Source organism: Theropithecus gelada, chromosome 6 (genome assembly GCF_003255815.1).
Source record: "Theropithecus gelada isolate Dixy chromosome 6, Tgel_1.0, whole genome shotgun sequence".
Lineage (NCBI taxonomy): Eukaryota > Metazoa > Chordata > Mammalia > Primates > Cercopithecidae > Theropithecus > Theropithecus gelada.
The window spans coordinates 78,530,873-78,549,477 of NC_037673.1; the positions used below are offsets into that span (position 1 = coordinate 78,530,873).

At 35.8% G+C, this 18,605-nt stretch overlaps 1 protein-coding gene across 3 annotated transcripts in view; it reads left to right on the top strand.

Moving 5' to 3' along the window:
• The window catches only part of XRCC4 (X-ray repair cross complementing 4), a 288,623-nt gene that overhangs the window by 34,603 nt on the left and 235,415 nt on the right, over positions 1-18,605 (top strand). For all 3 annotated transcript variants that reach the window (XM_025387187.1, XM_025387186.1, XM_025387185.1), the window contains exon 3: positions 1,133-1,308. In XM_025387187.1, the coding sequence (XP_025242972.1) occupies positions 1,133-1,308 (176 nt within the window). The remainder of the gene's footprint in view (positions 1-1,132; positions 1,309-18,605) is intronic.

Here is an 18,605-nt window from a genome sequence, read left to right on the forward strand (position 1 = left end):
AAAAAAAAAAAAAAAAAAATAGAACAATCCCTAAGGACTATGAGTGAATAAAAGTCTCTAGAAAAATCAGAACTCTAAACCTGTGTTATGTGTGTATGCAAGGTTTAAAATGGAACACTTTGCCTCAAGTGTAAAAATCAAGGTGAGAAATTAACTTTCAAAACTAGTCTCGAACTGATGAAACTTGTAATGACCCCCAGAAAGGCAAACCAGCAACCTTCATTTAAGAACACTTCTTCCCAGAACACTTGCCACTTTGGCTAGAGGCGAGCCGCACTCAAACGTTACAAAGCATGAAAGGAAAACAAGTAAAACAAGAATTTTTCCACAGATAGAAGAAACATAGTTTATACTCCAGGAGCCACACATAAATACAGAAATGAAAGAGATCTTAAAATACGTTTATTTAAATATTTAAAAGAAGGGTAGGGTAGAACAGGATATAATGGCAAAGGAACAAAGATAATACCTAGAACTGAAAATATGATTACTGAAACAAAAATCTCAATGATAGATAAAATATCAGCTTTAAAAATACCTAGATAAGAGAATTGGAAGCCAGATCTCTAGTATAGTATGTGTTGCAGAGGAGATGCTCAGTACATTTTAGTTTCCTTCCCATTCTTTCCTTATTTTCCTTTCATCCATATTTTCTGTTGTTGGCACATGATATGAGAATAATGAGCTCCACTTTTGCTTTTGTTTTACTCTGCTCATATGAGTGAGAAATACACTGTAGACTATTGAATCTTTGATGCAAGGAAGGAAGATGTTATAAAATATTGAGCTTATTATTCATTATAGGAAATTATCTGGCTTTGACCTAAGAGCAGGTACACAAAGTGGAATTTTCTGTAATAACTTACAATGTGTTTCATCTGAGGACAGAGAAAGAATGTCAAGGGTTTAATGTATTTCACATGAGTTGTGAGTCTAAATTAATGCATTTCTTAAAAATTGCTAGTTCAATAAAAAGGAATAACTTGATTTAAAAATGTGTAGTATAAGGATTGATTTTACTTGTTTAAATTTCTGTTACACGTGATAAATTAGTACTAACAGATAAACTAATATTTTCTCATGTGTAGTCGTTTACTTTTCATTTTAAAACTTTTGTTAATATTTCCCATAGTTTCTGAATCAGAGATTTCCCAAGAAGCTGATGACATGGCAATGGAAAAAGGGAAATATGTTGATGAACTGAGAAAAGCATTGGTGTCAGGAGCAGGACCAGCTGATGTATACACATTTAATTTTTCTAAAGAGTCTTGTTATTTCTTCTTTGAGAAAAACCTGAAAGATGTTTCAGTAAGTAAAACTTTCCAAAATGTTACATAGTAAAATGTCAGAGCACTTATTGAGGGATTATATTTAAATTTAAGTAACTACTATATTATTCCCAGAACACCTCAGAAGCAAAAGCTTGAAAAGTACTTAGTTTCCGAATTGGAAGAGACTTCAAAGCTAAAGTCATTAAATATATTAATGAATCACGAAAAATAATTATTGGAAAATATATTTAGTTTTTAATGCTTGAAAAATTTTAAAGTATTACAGAGTTAATTATAATCTTGAAAAAGGTGGGATCAGAAGTTTTAGCCATTGTGACAGGTCTTATTGAAATAAGTTTTGTGAAATATTGATTTTAAGAAATAAAATAATATATCTTTGAATATCAAATAATTATGACTTATTTTCTACTTTATTAGAGTGTATTTGAAATTTAAAAATACATAGTCAGGATTAAGGATACTTTATTTATATTGTCAGATTTAAAAATATTAAAATAGAAATAATTTGCAGCCTAAGCTTTGCAGACAAGAGTGTCTGCTACTTATTCTGCTCAGTTCCTGCACCAATTCAGATCAAGGCAGGTGGTTTATTTATTAAAGTCTTGCACAAATTATTTGTATATTTTACCTAAGTTGAATAGATATTGAATTTGTTTTTTTAGCCGGTGGTTTTTAGTCATATGTGAGAGCTATCATTTCTGAAGGAGAGGGAAGGAAATGTTTGCTACATTAAGTTAACAAATAGCTATTGAGAATTTGTTTTAGAGCTCAACTTAGTTTAGAAAATTATTTTAAAACAACCTTTTAAATTCAGAATAATTAAAGAGATTTCTTTCATTAGAGAAACATTTGAAGAAACAAATGGAATCATTATAAATATATATTATCATGTAGGGAATAATACAGAGAAACTAGCCTTAGTAATTTATATTTAAAATAAACATTTTCTAATTAGCTGTCAAATTATGTAAGTTTCAATATGCTGTGTTTCTTAAAATGGTAATTTAAAATAGGTTCAGTAAGAAGGTTGAAACTAGCTACTACAATTTTGTTATTTATCGTAAGTGTTCTTTCCTATGGCCCAAGCTCAATCAGATGATATTATATATTACAGAAGTGCAGACTCTTCGAATATTTTGAAGCAAATCATTGCCAAATTGGGATCAATGCCATTTCCCATTCACTAAACATTTGCATGTAACAACTAGCATTATTTTGTGCAGCCATTTTCTAGTTTTTATCTGTTTCATACATATTGATACATAATTCCAAATTAGTGAGGTACATTTTGGAAGGCTGAAAGGCTTTTGATATTTTTGACATGGTAAAAGATGGGGCTTGGTACAGTTGGCATTTCTATTAATCTGTTCTCACACTGCTAATAAAGACATAACCGAGGCTGGGTAATTTATAAAGGAAAAAGATTTAATTGACTCACAGTTCCACATGGCTGGGGAGGCCTCACAATCATGGGGGAAAGCAAAAGAGGAGCAAAGTCATGTCTTACGTGGTGGCAGGCAAGAGAACATGTGCAGGGGAACTCCCCTTTATAAAATCATTAGATCTCATGAGACTTATTCACTATCATGAGAACAACACAGGAAAGACCCCCACTCAGGATTCATTTACCTCCCACTGGGTCCCTCTTATAACACTTGGGAATTATGAGAGCTACAATTCAAGATGAGATTTGGGTGGAGACAGCCAAATCATATCATTCCGCCCAGCGTCTCATGTCCTCACATTTCAAAACCAATCATTCCTTCCCAACAGTCCCCCAGAGTCTTAACTCATTTCATCATTAATTCAGAAGTCCACAGTCCAAAGTCTCATCTAAGACAAGGCAAGTTCCTTCTACCTATGAGCTTGTAAAATCATAAACAAGTCAGTTACTTCCCAGATACAATGAGGATACAGGCATTGGGTAAATATACCCATTTCAAGTGGGAGAAATTGGCCAAAACAAAGAGACTTACAGGCCCCATGCAAGTTCGAAATCCAATAGGGCAGTCATGAAACCTTAAAGTTCCAAAATGATCTCCTTTGACTCATATCTCACATTCAAGTGATGCTGATGCAAGAGGTGGACTCCCACAACCATGAGCTGTTCCACCCCTGTGGCTTTGCAGGGTACAGCTCCCCTCCTGGCTGCTTTCATGAGCTGGCATTGAATGTCTGTGGCTTTTCCAGGGGCACAGTGCAAGCTGTCAGTGGATCTACCATTCTGGGGTCTGCAGGAAAGTGGCCCTCATCTTACAGCTTCACTAGGCAGTGCCCCAGTGAGGTCTCTGTACAGGGGCTCCAACCCCACGTTTCCCTTCTGTACTGCCCTAGCAGAGGTTCTTCATGAGGGCCCTGCCCCTGCAGCAAACTTCTGCCTGGACATCCAGACATTTCTATACATCATCTGAAATCTAGGCAGAGGTTCCCAAACCTCAATTCTTGGCCTCTGTGCACTCGCAGGCTCAACACAACATGGAAGCTGCCAAGACTTGGGACTTGTACCTTCTGAAGCACGGCCTGAGCTGTACCTTTGCCCATTTTAGCCACTGCTGGAGTGACTGGGATGCAGGGAACCAAGTCCCTAGGCTGCACACTGCAGGGGGCGCCTGGACCTGGCTCAGGAAACCATATTTTCCACCTAGGCTTCTGGAGCCTATAATCGGGGGAGCTCCCGTGAACATCTCTGATATGCCTCGGAGACATTTCCCCCATTATTGTGGTGATTAATATTTGACTCCTTGTTACTTATGCAAATTTCTGCAGCAGGCTTGAATTTTTCCCCAGAATATGGGTTTTTCTTTTTTGTTGCGTTGTCAGGCTGCAAATTTTCCAGACGTTTATGCTCTGCTTCCTCTTGAATGCCTTGCTGCTTACAAATTTCTTCTGCTAGATACCCTAAATCATTTCTCTCAAGTTGAAAGTTCCACAGATCTCTGAGGAAGGGGCAAAATGCACCTAGTCTCTTTAAATAGCAAGAGTGACCTTTAGTTCCCAGCAAGTTCCTTACCTCCATCTGAGAGCATCTCAGCCTGGACTTGTTGTCTGTATCAGCATTTTGTTCCAAGCCATTCAACATTTCTGTAGGAAATTCCAAACTTTCCCACATTTTCCTGTCTTCTTTTGAGCCCTGCAAACTGTTCCATTCTCTGCCTGTTACCCAGTTCCAAAGTTGCTTTCACATTTTCGGGAACCTTTATAGCAGCACTCTAGTCTACTGGTACCAGTGTACTGTATTAGTCTGTTCTCACACTGCTAATAAAGACATACCCGAGGCTGGGCAATTTATAAAGGAAAGAAGTTTAAATGACTCACAGTTCCACGTGGCTGGAGAGGCCTCACAATCATGGCAGAAAGAGAAGGAGGAACAAAGTTACGTCTTACATGGTGGCAGGCAAGAGAGCATGTACAGGTGAACTCCCCTTTATAAAACCTTTAGATCTCATGAGACTTACTCACTTTCATGAGAACAGCATGGGAAAAACCCACCCCCATGATTTGATTACCTCCCACCATGTTTCTCTTACAACATGTGGGAATTATGGGAGCTACAATTCAAGATGAGATTTAGGCCCGGCGTGGTGGCTCATGCCTGTAATCCCAGCTCTTTGGGTGGCCAAGGTGGGTGGGTGACCTGAGGTTGGGAGTTCCAGACCAGCCTGACCAACATGCAGAAACCATGTCTCTACTAAAAATACAAAATTAGCCGGGCATGGTGGCACATGCCTGTAATTCCAGCTACTTGGGAGGCTGAGGCAGGAAAATGGCTTGAACCCAGAGGGTGGAGGTTACAGTGAGCTGAGATCACGCCATTGCACTCCAGCCTGGGCGACAAGTGCGAAACTCTGTCTCAAAACAAACAAACAAATAAGAAAACCAAAAAAACAAGATGAGATTTGGGTGGGGACACAGACAAACCATATCAGCCTAGATGGAGTACTTGCCATGGCTGGCAATACATCAGGTTTTACTCCTTCTATGAAGAAAGAGCTTTAAGTCCTCTTGATTCATGTCTTCTACAGTTGGTTTGGCATCTATCAGCATCAAAGACTCATAATAATCCTGAAAGATTTTTGCTTGCCACCCTGAAAGTAAACAACTTTATCAGAGCCAGCATCTTGAACTACAGGTACTACCTTTTCAAGAAGTGTTCACAAGAAATGGAAATAGCCTAAAAGATTACCAGCAATGCAAAAAGTGTGCTGGTTCCCTACAGAATGTCTTAAACCACTACATTGCAGTCTAAATAGCTGTCTCCTTATTTATTCATTTATTTATTTGTTTATGAGAAAGAAAAGGCTATTCTCAGAACAGTTTGATAAGGAGGAGTTTGTTCATGGCTTGACTTACTTGAGAGGTATTTTGGATATTTAAATGAGGTAAAACTTCCAGTGCTGTTGTCAGCCTTATGGATGGATGCAGCTGAGAGATCACAAATTCATTTGGCCAAAGTGTCATGGTAATCTTCAGTATTTAGGATATGCTTCTGCAAACTGATTTCAGAGTAACAATATCTCATAAATTCATCTGCTGGCAAAAAAAAAATTTGCAGACAATTGGAACGAAACATGGCAGACAGAATACTTTTTTGAAGCTAATTTTGCTTGGATGACCTAAAAATTGAGGAGTTTGTAATACTTTTCTTGATGACACAGACATCTGATTGTTGCCAAAAATGACCTCCTAAACTTAGAAGAAAGGAAAAGAATGAATATAAATTCAACTCAAAAAGTTGTGAGTTCTGTTGTTTCTTAATGTAAGGTTGCTCCCCTGTGACAAAGAGTTGCTCCCAGATGCATACCTCTGAGAGTCAGGATTTTAGACATTTATTGCCATCAGTTCAAGAAATTTTGTGTATCTAATTGTGTGTTCACTGTACAATTTGAACATTTTGGATATCTAACTTATATAAGAATTGTTTGAAATTTATATTTATAACAAATTTTCTTTTTTTTTCTTAAAAGGAAGTAACCACTATTTTAGTATTCAAAAATACCTGATATTTTGAAAATACTATCTTATGGTTTGTCTGAGTGAGAGAATTACAAATTTCTCTCTCTCTCTCTTTCTTTTTTGAGATGGAGCCTCGCTCTGTCATGCAGGCTGGAGTGCAATGGTGCAATCTCAGCTCACTGCAACCTCTGCCTCCCAGGTTCAAGTGATTCTCCTGCCTTAGCCTCCTGAGTAGCTGAGATTACAGGTGCATGTCACCATGCCTGGCTGATTTTTGTATTTTTAGTAGAAACGGGGTTGTGCCATGTGGGCCAGGTTGGTCTGACTTCAAGTGATCCGCCTGCCTCAGCCTCCCAAAGTTTTGGGATTATAGGCGTGAGCCACTGCACCCAGCCAGAATTACCAATTTCTAATGTAGTGAAATATTTTAAATTTTAAACTTTTTGTCAATATTTATACACATGTTTTAGGAGCAGTGGGTCCAAAATTTTCATGAGATTGCTTTTGCGCTTATCCTCCCTAAACTTCCCTTAGGCGTTAATTGGCTTTTCTTTATAGATAACATAGATCCTTTCATTTTAGCTTCATTCTCATTTGAATAAATGTCGGGTGAACAGCTACACACTAATTTCTTTTCTCCATAGAGTGCGAACCCATGTGACCCTTCCTGCCTAGTGCTCTTCATTTAACAGTAGATTGTTCTGGTTGAAAGCATACTGTAGTGCCAGCATTTGGAACTCCTCATCTCTTCAGCACAAGGACTGTCACTCACACAAGAGATCATTTGTATGATTTAGGTCACTGTTTTCCCTCTACCTTTAACAATTTATCCTGATTTTGCCATACAGACTTTGTCCTGCTAACAATGCATCTTAATGAATAATATATTCATCTTCCTTGTTTGCTTTCATATCTCACTCTGTTTCTTTAGAAAAAATTCATTTATGAGTCAAAGAAAAGTACTTAATTCTTTTTGATAAGAATAAACTTGGGCTAATCATTTAACCTTAACTTCCTCATGATTCTGTTTTTTCATCTGTAAAATTTTAAAGTGATTTCTTAGATTAATTCCAGCTCAGCAAACATGTTGTAGAGCTACATATATATGTATATGTATGTATGTATATATACATGTGTATATACATATATATGTATATGTGTGTATATATACATATCTATATATACATGGATGTATGTATATGTATGTATGTATATATAAACATTTTGGCTATAAGGATATGTCTTTCTTAAAAAAATTAATTTAATTTTATTTTAGGTTCTGGGATACATGTGCAGGATGTGTAGATTTGTTACATACGTAGGCATGTGCCATGGTGGTTTGCTGCACTTATCAACCCATCACCTGGGTAGTAAGCCCAGCATGCATTAACTATTTTTCCTGGTGCTCTCCCCTTGCCTGGACCCCCTGACCAGTCCCAGTATGCATTGTTCCCCTCCCTGTGTTCATGTGTTTTCGTTGTTCCCCAGTGAAGGAAGCCATGAGGTTTGAAGAAAAATTAAACATGATTTAGTACATATATATATCTGTATGTGTATACATCTCCACACACACACACACACACACACACGTATATAGTGAATATCTAAAACACTAGAATTTGCTACAAGTCTCTAGTAGAATTAATGCAAAGTCTACTTCTATTTCTTTACCCTCATTTCCCCTAGTACTTAAATAGCATAGAGGTTTATTTTTCAGTGATATAAAAATCCAAATAGGCAGTCCTGAGTTAATATGATGGTTTTATGATTTTGGAGACACAGGCTTCTTTGTTGCCTTGGCTTTTTTTTTTTTTTTTTAATAGTGACAGGGTCACACTTTTTTGCCTAGTCTGGAGTACAGTGATGTGATCATAGCTCACTGTAACCTCTGATACTTAGGCTCACAAGAACCTCCTACCTTAGTCTCCCAAAGCACTGAGATTACAGGCATGAGTCAGTGTGCCCAACAGTCTACTTTGTAATTTTTAACAGATAGTTTTTATTTCATAGTCTAAGATAACTTGTCTAGTTTTACTATTATGCTCACTTTTGAGGCAGCAGGACCCAGTTAAAGAGACAGGAAATAATATGTGCTTTTTTCTTTAAGATAATCACTCCCAAATTTGATACATTCCTTTTGCTTACGTCCCATTGGCCAGAATGTAGTCACATAGCTTCACCTAGCTGCAAGGGAATCTGTGAAATGTAATCTTCAGCTGCGTCCTGTGCACAGAAGTTTTAATTACTGTGTAAAAACTGAAAGATAGATATTGAGGGTCAAGTAGCAATCTATGCGTTTAACATTCAGGGAAGATTGAAACATCATTCAGAAGGCTTTGTTGTTTTTGTTGCAAGGATATTTGTTTAGTATTTCATTACAAATAAGGGTTTCAGTCATCTCAATTTAAGAAATGTTACAACATAAGGTATATCCTGCTCTATCTTACTATATTTTATAAGTTTTATTTATTTTTTAGTGGAAAATCCATTCTAAGTTTCAGACAGCCTTCCCACATTATTTAACTGACATTTCTCAGATATATGAAAATGAAGTAAAACCAGTTAGCCAAAATAAACATCCAGAGTTCTTTTTTAAAACAGCAGTCCAAAATCCTATATTATTGCCATGTGTCCCTGTGGTTTGAGGGACTCTGAATTCAAAGGGCTATTTCCAGATGAAATATCAGAATTGTAGCATTTATTGTGTCTTCTGCCAAAGATTTTGTCAAAAATAGTAATGACTTTCAGGTCTGTGGGAATATGGGTTGCAGATGTGTTGTTTGAATGTCTGAAAAGGAAATCATAGTATTCTTTGTTTTGGTCATAAAAGTATTTGTGTACATGTGCTATTTTGATACTAAACACTATATAATTTTGTGATCTTTTTGGAATGTGAGGACTAAGTAATGTAAGTGGTGAAGAAATCCTATTAAAAGTATACGGTTTCTAGCTAATCCATACATTAAATTTTAGAACTACTTTGAAAAACAAAAATATCAATGTTTAGTTATACTGTTTTTTGTTTATGGGCCTATTTTATTTCTTGCTTCATATTTTTCTGCCTTTATTTAAAATGTTTGCTTTGATAAATATTTTAAAGTCATTATATCTTAACTTTTTTGTTCAGAAAAGAAACAACTTAGCATAATAACAGAGCAGAAGAAGGCATGGCATGGTGGCTCATGCCTGTAATCCCAGTACTTGGGAAGGCCAATGTGGGAGGATCACTTGAGGCCAGGAGTTTGAGACCAGCCTGGACAATATAGTGGGACCCTCATCTCTACAAAAAAAGAAAAATGTAAATTAGCTGGGCATGGTGGGACATGCCTATAGTCCCAGCTACTTAGGAGGCTGAGATGGGAGGATCACTTTAGCTGAGGAATTTGAGGCTGCAGTGAGATAAGCTAAGATTGTGCCAGTGCACTCCAGCCTGTCCAGCCTGGGCGACAGAGACAGAGTGAGACCTTGTCTCACAAAACAACAACAACAGCAACAACAACAACAACAAAAACAGAAGTAGAAAGTAGCATGTAAAAACTGTATTGTAAAAGGACATTTCAATTTAATAATATTAATATTTCCTTGTTTTCAGTTAATCTACTTCAGCATGCAATCTCATACTTCATCAAATGCACTTGGTATTGTCACTGTTCATACATGAAACAATACATGCTGAAAGTATAAGTGAGTTGCTAAGGAAAACAGAGGTAGTAAGCTAAGCTAGAGTAGAATTCAGGCCTGTTTTATGAATCCCAAATCAATTTTTTAAAAATTTGTTTAGGGATAATTTATGAACAATTAAATGTACCTATGGTGAGTATACAGTTTTCAGTATTCAGGAAAGCACTTTCAAGCCTCTTTGCAGTCAGGCGACCAACTACCCATTTTCTTCTCCCAACCCTACCTACTCTGAAGGCCCCAGACAGCCATTGGGCTGCTTTCTATCGTTATAGATCAGCTTTACATGTTTTAGAATTTCATATGAATGGAACTGTGCAGTGTGTATATTTGCTTATAACTTTATTTGCATAGTATAACAGTTTTGAGATGTCTCATTATGTGCTGTATATCAGCATTTCATTCCTTCCATTGCTGAGTAGTATTCCATTGTATAGATATACCACATTTATGGTGATTTCAAGTTGTGGGTTGATGTGAATAAAGCAGCTATATACATTCATGTCTAAATCTTTTTGTGGGTATGTTTTAATTTTTAACAACTTTATTGTGATATAATTAACATAAAATGTGCATATAGAAGGTATACAACTGGGTAAATTTTAAAATGTGTACATACCCATAAAACTATCACCGTAATCAAGATGATAAGTCCTTAACCTGCCCAAATTTTTTTGTACCCATCATAATTCCTTTCTCCCTCTCTCCTACCTCTTTACTCAGTCCCCAGAAAACCACTGATCAGATTTCTGTCATTATAGATTGGTTTACATTATCCATACATTTAACCATACAGTATGTACTTCTTTTTTTGGTCTGATTTCTTTTATTCAGCATAATTGTTTTGCGATTCCTCCATGTTGTTGTAAGTTTTAATAACTTATTCTTTTTTTCCTGCTTGATGGTGTTCCATTTTATAGATATACCCCAATTTGTTTATGCATTCACCAGTTGGGTTGCTTCTAGTTTTGGACTATAACCAATAAAGCTGCTATGAACATTTAAATATTTGTATGGACATATGTTTTATTTGAATAATATATAGGAGTAGAATAGTTGGGTTATATGGTAGGCATATGTTTAATTTTTGAAGAAACTGCCCAACAGTGTTCCGTAGAGTTTGTACTGTTTTACATTCCCATCATCAGTATATGAGTTCCAGTTTCTCCACATCCTTGTCATTACTTGGTATGGTCAGATTTTTCATTTTAGACGTTTTAGTGGGTGTGTGACCATATCTCATATTTTAAATTAGCATTTCCCAAATGTCTAATGATATTATTTGCCATCTGTGTATCTTCTATAGTGAGATATTGGTTTAAATCTTTTACATTTGTTTTTATTGGGTTGCTTCTTTTCTTACTGAGTTTTGAAGAACTCTTCATATCCTTAACAGATCCACAATTTGCAAATACTTTCTCCAAGTTTGTGGGAGAAGCAGATAATTTCTTAATTTTGAGGAACTGAATTTTTTTCTTTTATTAATCTTGCTTTTAGATCACTTCTAATACATTTTTGCCTAACTTGTGACAGACTTACGCTTTCATGTATGAACTCTATAGTTTTAGATTTTTACATTTAGAGTCCGTGATACATTTTGAGTTAATTTTTGTGTATACTTTAATCTATGGGTTGAAGTTCATTTTTTATATGAATATTTAGTCATTCTAGCACCATTCGTTGAATTCCCCGCTGAATTTTTCTTGCACTTTGTTGAAAATCAGTTAACCATGTATGTATTATTGGTCTATATTTGGACTCTGTACTGCCCCATCGATCTATTTGTTTAGCTCTGTGCCAGCCATAATCTGTCTTGATTACTTAGGCTTGTAATAAATCATGAAGTCTGGTGAAATCATGTCGTATAAGTTCTTCAATTTTGTTATTTTTGAATTTGCTTTAGTTATTCTATTATTTCAAATATTTTTATGAGGTGTAGAATTATTTTCTCAGTTTTTCCAAACAAGTCTGCTGGGATCTTAATTGGGAATGCATTGGATCTACAGAATTGACATCTTAACCATATTAAGCCTTCTGACTCATAAATATAGTACATCCATTTATTTAGGTCAGTGTTTCCTACCCCCGGGAGATTTTGCTCATCTAGGGTCACTTGGCAATGTCTGAAGACATTTTTGATTGTCACGGCCAGCAGCTCCTAACTGGCATCCAATGGGAAGAAGGCAGAGAGATGTTGCTAAGTATTCTATAATGTGCAGGGTTTCCTTCCATACCAAAAATTATATACCAAAAATTATCTGAAACAATGTCAGTAGTGTTGAATTTATAAATCTTCAATGAGATCTCATCAATTACTCAGCAATTGTTTGTAGTTTTCAAATTATAGATCTTATACATTTTATATTAGGTTTATCACTTTGAAGCAGAAAGTGAGGTCACTGAATTAAAACTTTCCTTTTTTTCTGGTATACAATTTGGGATCTAAATTTTATTCCAAATTCTACTATAACTTCATTCCTCACATTTTGGTATGTTGTGTTTTCATTTTCATTTAAAATATTTCCTAATTTCCCTTTTCATTTTAGTCTTCACCCTTGAATTAATTAGTAGATTGTAATTTTGTTTTCAGTTTTGTTTGCTATTACAGATATCGTGCCAATACTCGTTTTTAATTTAGGTCCATTGTTGTTAGACAACTTTATGTGACTTGAATCCCTTAAAATTTATTGGGACTTGTATTATGACACTGAATGTAACCTTTGTTCAGTGTTTTATATGCATTTGAAAGAAATACTTATTTGCTATTTTTGGGTGTTATTAGATTTTCGAGTGTTAATTTTTGGGTATTGATTAGATCAGGTTGGTTGGTAGTGTTAAGTTTTCTATATTCTTGCTTATTTTCTGTCTACTTCTTTTAAAAGTGACTGATAATGTATTAAAATCAAGAACTGTAATTCTGTATTTGTCTTACTTCTCCTTGAAGTAATATCAGAGATTACTTCATGTATTTTGAGCCCTTGTTAATTAGGTGTAACACATTAAGCTTTGACATGCTGTCTTGATGAGCTGCCCTCTTTGTCACTATGAAATGACCCTCTAATTCTATGATGTTATTTGTCTTAAAAATCTACTTTCTACTTTATACATGTTCTTATACTCCTCCAGTTTTCTTTTGATTGCAGTCTGCATGGAATATTTTTTCATCCTTTTGCTTTTAATTATTTTTCTCTTTATGTAAACTAGATTTCTTTTAGGAAGTATATAGTTGGGTGGTGTTGTTTTAATTCAGTCTATCAATCTGTGTTTTTCCATTGGGATGTTTAGGCCATTTATGTTTTATGTAATTATTGACAATTACATAAAAAATGGTGGTTTAAAAATCTCCTATCTCTTGTTTGTTCCATCTTTATTTTATTTACTTGTTCCTCTCCATTTTATTTTGGGCTAAGTATTTTTTATCATTCTATTTTATCTTTTTAGTTATCTTGTTATCTATAACTCATCTTTATGCTATTTTTATGTTTGCTTTAGGGTTTATAGTATGCATCTTTACCTTATCACCGTATGCTTTGAAGTAATATACCATTTCACAGATATTATGGCATCATACTTTCATTTCTCCTTTTATGAGCTTATGCTGTTGTGGTCACACATTTTTCTTCTGCATATCTTACACACTTCACAGTTATTGTTACATTAATATTATTTTTACTTTTAACAGTTAACTTACTTTTTTAACTTTTCATTTTGAAATAACCTTAGGCTCAAAAAGTTTTAACAGTAGTACACAGAGGTCCTGTGTACCCTTCACCCAGCTTTCCCAATGATAACAATATATAACTGTAGTACATTATTGAAAGCAGTAAATTGGCTTTGGTACAATATTGTTAACTACAGACTATACACAGATTTTTATCAGTTTTTATGTGCACTGTTTTTATTGTTCTTGTTGTTGTTTTGGCATATAGTTATGTGAATTTTGCTCTACATGTGGATTCATGTAACTACCACCATAGTCAGGGTACAGAACTCTTTTATTGCTTCAAAGAAACCTCTTTATTCCCTTGTGTTACCGCCTTTATATTCACACTATCCATCCAATGTAATTCCTGGTAGCCACCGATCTACTCTTTGTCACTGTAGTTTTGCCACTTTGAGAATATTAGTGGAATTGTACAATATACATCCTTTTGAGATTGGCTGTTTTTCACTGACCATAATACTTTTGAGAGCCACCAAATTGTTGAGTGTATCAGTAAATCATTTTCTTTATTGTTGAGTAGTCTGTTATTACTTCGTGCAATGCCATGGGTGCACCACACTTTGTTTATTCATTTATTCACTGGAAAAAACCTTTAGGTTGTTTCCACTTTTTTGGCTACTAGAAAGCTGCTTTTGACATTCATGTACAGGTTTCCATGTGAGCATAAATTTTCATTTATTTAGTACAGGGGTTGGCAAACAATAGCCTGTGAATTGGCTGCCCATTTTGGGAAATAAAGTTTTACTGGAATGCAAGCATGTTTTTTTTTTTTTTTTTTTTAATATTTTGTCTGTGTATACTTTTGTACTACAGTGGCAAAGTTGAATAGTTGCAACAGAGTCCTCTATGGTGTGTAATGACTAAAATATTTACCTTTCGCCCTTTTGGAAACAGTTTGCTGACCCCTGCTCTAGGATAAATATCTAGGACTATGAATGCAGGGTTGTATGGTAAGTATGTGTTTAACTTTAAGAGAAAGTGCTACATTGTTTTCCCAAATGGGTGTACCATTTTACATTCTTACCAGAAATACATTAAGATCTGCATTCTTATCAGCATTTGGTATTGTCAGAATTTTTGCTTTTAGCCGTTCTAATAGGTGTGTTATGGTATCTTATTGTGGCTTTTATGAACATTTCTTTAATCGCTAAGGTGCTGAAAAATCTTTTCATGTGTTTATTTGCCATGTGTGTATCCCATTTGGTGAAGTGTTTGTTCAAATCTTTTACCCCTTTTTGATTGTATTTTTGTTGTATGTGTAATTTGTAACTATCTTCTTTAGTCTCTTGCTGGTCTGATCATTTTATTAACAGGGTCTTATGTAGAGCAAAAGCTTTTATTTTTGATGAAGTCCAATTTGTTGACTATTTTTCTTTTATGCTTTTGCTTCTGGTGTCATGGCTAAGAACTCTTCGCCTAACCCTATGTCATACAAATTTTTGACTATGGTTTCTTTTAAAAGTTTTGTAGTTCTGTATTTTACGTTTATATCTATTATCTATTTTGAATTCCTTTTGGTATAAAGTATGAGGTTGAGGTTCACTTTCTTGGCTATGAATGTCAATTTTTCTAACATCATTAGTTGAAAAGACTCTCCTCTCTCCATTGAATTGCTTTTACCTTTGTTAAAAATCATTGACTGGACTTAAGTGGGTCTACTTTTGTATTTTCTATGCTGCCTCATGGATCTATGTGTCTGTCCCTCCACAAACACTACACTGTCTTAATTACTGCAGCTACATCCTTACCCTTAAAATTGAGTTATGTGGGCTGGGCGTCGTGGCACACACCTATAATCCCAGTACTTTGAGAGACCGAGGTGGGTGGATCACCTGAGGTCGGGAGTTCACGACCAGGTTGACTAACATGGTAAAACCCCGTCTACTAAATGCTAAAAAATTAGCCGGGTGTGGTGGCGCATTCCTGTAATTCGAGTTACTTGGGAGGCTGAGGCAGGAGAATCACTTGTACCTGGGAGGCCGAGGTTGCAGTGAGCTGAGATCACACCATTGCACTCCAGCCTGGGCAACAAGAGTGAAACTCCATCTCACCAAAAAAAAAAAAAAAAAAAAAATTGAGTTACATGAATCTTCCAACTTTATTTTTTTGAAAAATTTTATTTTAAATAATTTAGTTACTTTTTACACTTTTAAAATCAGTTTTACTCTAATTATGAAAAAAATTGAGTCTTAGAGTTTATCAACATGGTATATCTATATAAGTTTACTTTGAAATCTTGCATCAGAATTTTGTAGTTTTTAGCATACAGATCCTATGCACATTTTGTTAGGTTTATGCCTAAGTATTTCAATCTTTTTGGCACTGTTATAAGTGGTATTATGTTTTAAATTTGTACCGTGGTTCATTATGAGTATATATTAATAGAAATTCAACTGACTTCTTTTGTGTTAACTGTATATTCTCCAACCTTTCTAAATTCCCTTATTTGTTCTAGGTGGTTTTTGTTGTTGTTGTTTGCTTTTAAGATTCTTTGATAATTTTTTCTCTAGACAGTGATGTTATCTGCAAATAGATGCAGTTTTAGAGGCTGTCTCAGAGAGCTTCAAGGCCTAGACAGCAGAGACTTGCTACAGGGATGGGGCTGCCACAGAGTCCCCACGAAGTCAATGCCCAGGGGAACTGTGGGGTGTGAGCTGCTGCTGAGAGCCCCCTTCTCTACTACTGCAATGCCTGGTAGAGCCGTGGGAAGAAGGCCACCTGAATACTCCAGAACTAAGAGCCACCAGTATGCAGTGCTAGCCTGGGAAAGCTTACAGACATCGGTTTTAAATGTGTGAGAGCTATAATGTGGGCTGTGCCAGCAAAGCCATGGGGGCAGGCATGTGCAAGTCTTAGAGACTCAATCCTTCCTATGTATCTGGAAGGTGGGACATGGAGCCATATAAGATTATTTTCCAGCCTTATGATCTAATGTTGTATGCCTTATTGGGATTTAGACATTTCTGGGACTTGTAACTCCCTTCTTTTTTCCTCTTTCTCTTTTTGGAATAGAAATATCTGTTTTATGCCTGCATTGTGTTTTAGAGCGACAAAACTTACCTGTTTGATTTTACAGGGAAATTTGCTTCAGGATTAATTGTTCCTTGAGTCTCACCCGTATCTGATTTAGATGAGACTCTGAACTTTAGATTTTTGTGTTGATGCTGGAATGAGTTAAGACTTTTGGGGCTATTGGGATGGAATGGATGTATTTTGTGTGTTATAAGGACATGAATTTGGGGGGCTAGGGGTGGAATGCTATGGTCTGAATAAGTCTCCCAAAATTTGTGTGTGGAAAACTGAACCCCTGATATGGTTTGGCTATTTCCCCACCCAAGTTTCATCTTGAATTGTAGCTCGCATAATTTTCACATGTTGTGGGAGGGACCTGGTAGATGATAATTGAATTATGGGGGCAGGTTCCCCCATACACTTCTTGTGGTATTAAGTCTCAAGAGATCTGATGCTTTTATAAGATCCCTTGCACTTGGTTCTCATTCTCTCTTGCCTGCCACCATGTAAGATGTGCCTTTCATCTTCGGCCATGATTCTGAGGCCTCCCGAGCTATGTGGAACTGTGAGTCCATTAAACTTCTTCTTTTTTTTTTTTTTTAAAAAAAAAATAAATTACCCAGTCTTGGGTATGTCTTTATCAGCAGCATGAAAACAGACTAATACAATCCCCAATGCAACCGTGTTAGGAGGTGGGACGTAATGGTGCATGTTCAGGTCTGGAGCAATTTATTCCTCCATATAGATCCAGATTTCCGTGTAATAATATTTTCCTTCTGTTTGAAGGACTTCATTTAATATTCCTTATAATGCGGATCTGCCTAGGATGAACTTTGTCAGGTTTTACATATCTTCCAAAGTCTGTACTTTGCCTGTCTTTTTGAAAGTTATTTTCAATGGGTAGAGAATTCTAGATTGACTTTTTCTTTTCTTTTCTTTTGTTTTCCTGTACATTAAGAGCATTGCTCTGTCTTCTGGCTAGTTTTTTAGTTTTTTTTTTTTTTTTTTTTTTTTTTTTTGCTGAGAAGTCATCTGTCATTCTTATCTTTTATTTATTTATTTATTTATTTTTAATTGTTTTTTTATTATGCTTTAAGTTCTAGGTTACATGTGCACAACGTACAGGTTTGTTACATATGTATACATGTGCCATGTTGGTGTGCTGTACCCATTAACTCGTCATTTCCATTAGGTATATCTCCTAATGCTATCCCTCTCCCTTCCCCCACCCCACGACAGGCCCCGGTGTGTGATGTTCTGCATCCTGTGTCCAAGTGTTCTCATTGTTCAATTCCCATCTGTGAGTGAGAACATGCAGTGTTTGGTTTCCTGTTCTTGTGATAGTTTGCTGAGAATGATGGTTTCCAGCTTCATCCATGTCCCTACAAAGGATATGAACTCATCCTTTTTTAAGGCTGCATGGTATTCCATGGTGTATATGTGCCACATTTTCTTAATCCAGTCTATCATTGATGGATGTTTGGTTTGGTTCCAAGTCTTTGCTATTGTGAATAGTGCTGCAATAGACATACGTGTGTATGTATCTTTACAGCAGCATGATTTATAATCCTTTGGGTATGTACCCAGTAATGGGATGGCTGGGTCAAAGGTGTTTCTGGTTCTAGATCCTTGAGGAATCACCACACTGTCTTCCACGATGGTTGAACTACTTGACAGTCCCACCAACAATGTAAAAGTGTTCTTAATTCTCCACATCCTCTCCAGCACCTGTTGTTTCCTGACTTTTTAATGATTGCCATTCTTGCTGGTGTGAGATGGTATCTCATTGTGGTTTTGATTTGCACTTCTCTGATGGCCAGTGATGATGAGCATTTCTTCATGTGTCTGTTTGCTGCATAAATGTCTTCTTTGAGAATTGTCTGTTCATATCCTTTGCCCACTTTTTGATGAGGTTGTTTGATTTTTTTCTTGTAAATTTGTTTAAG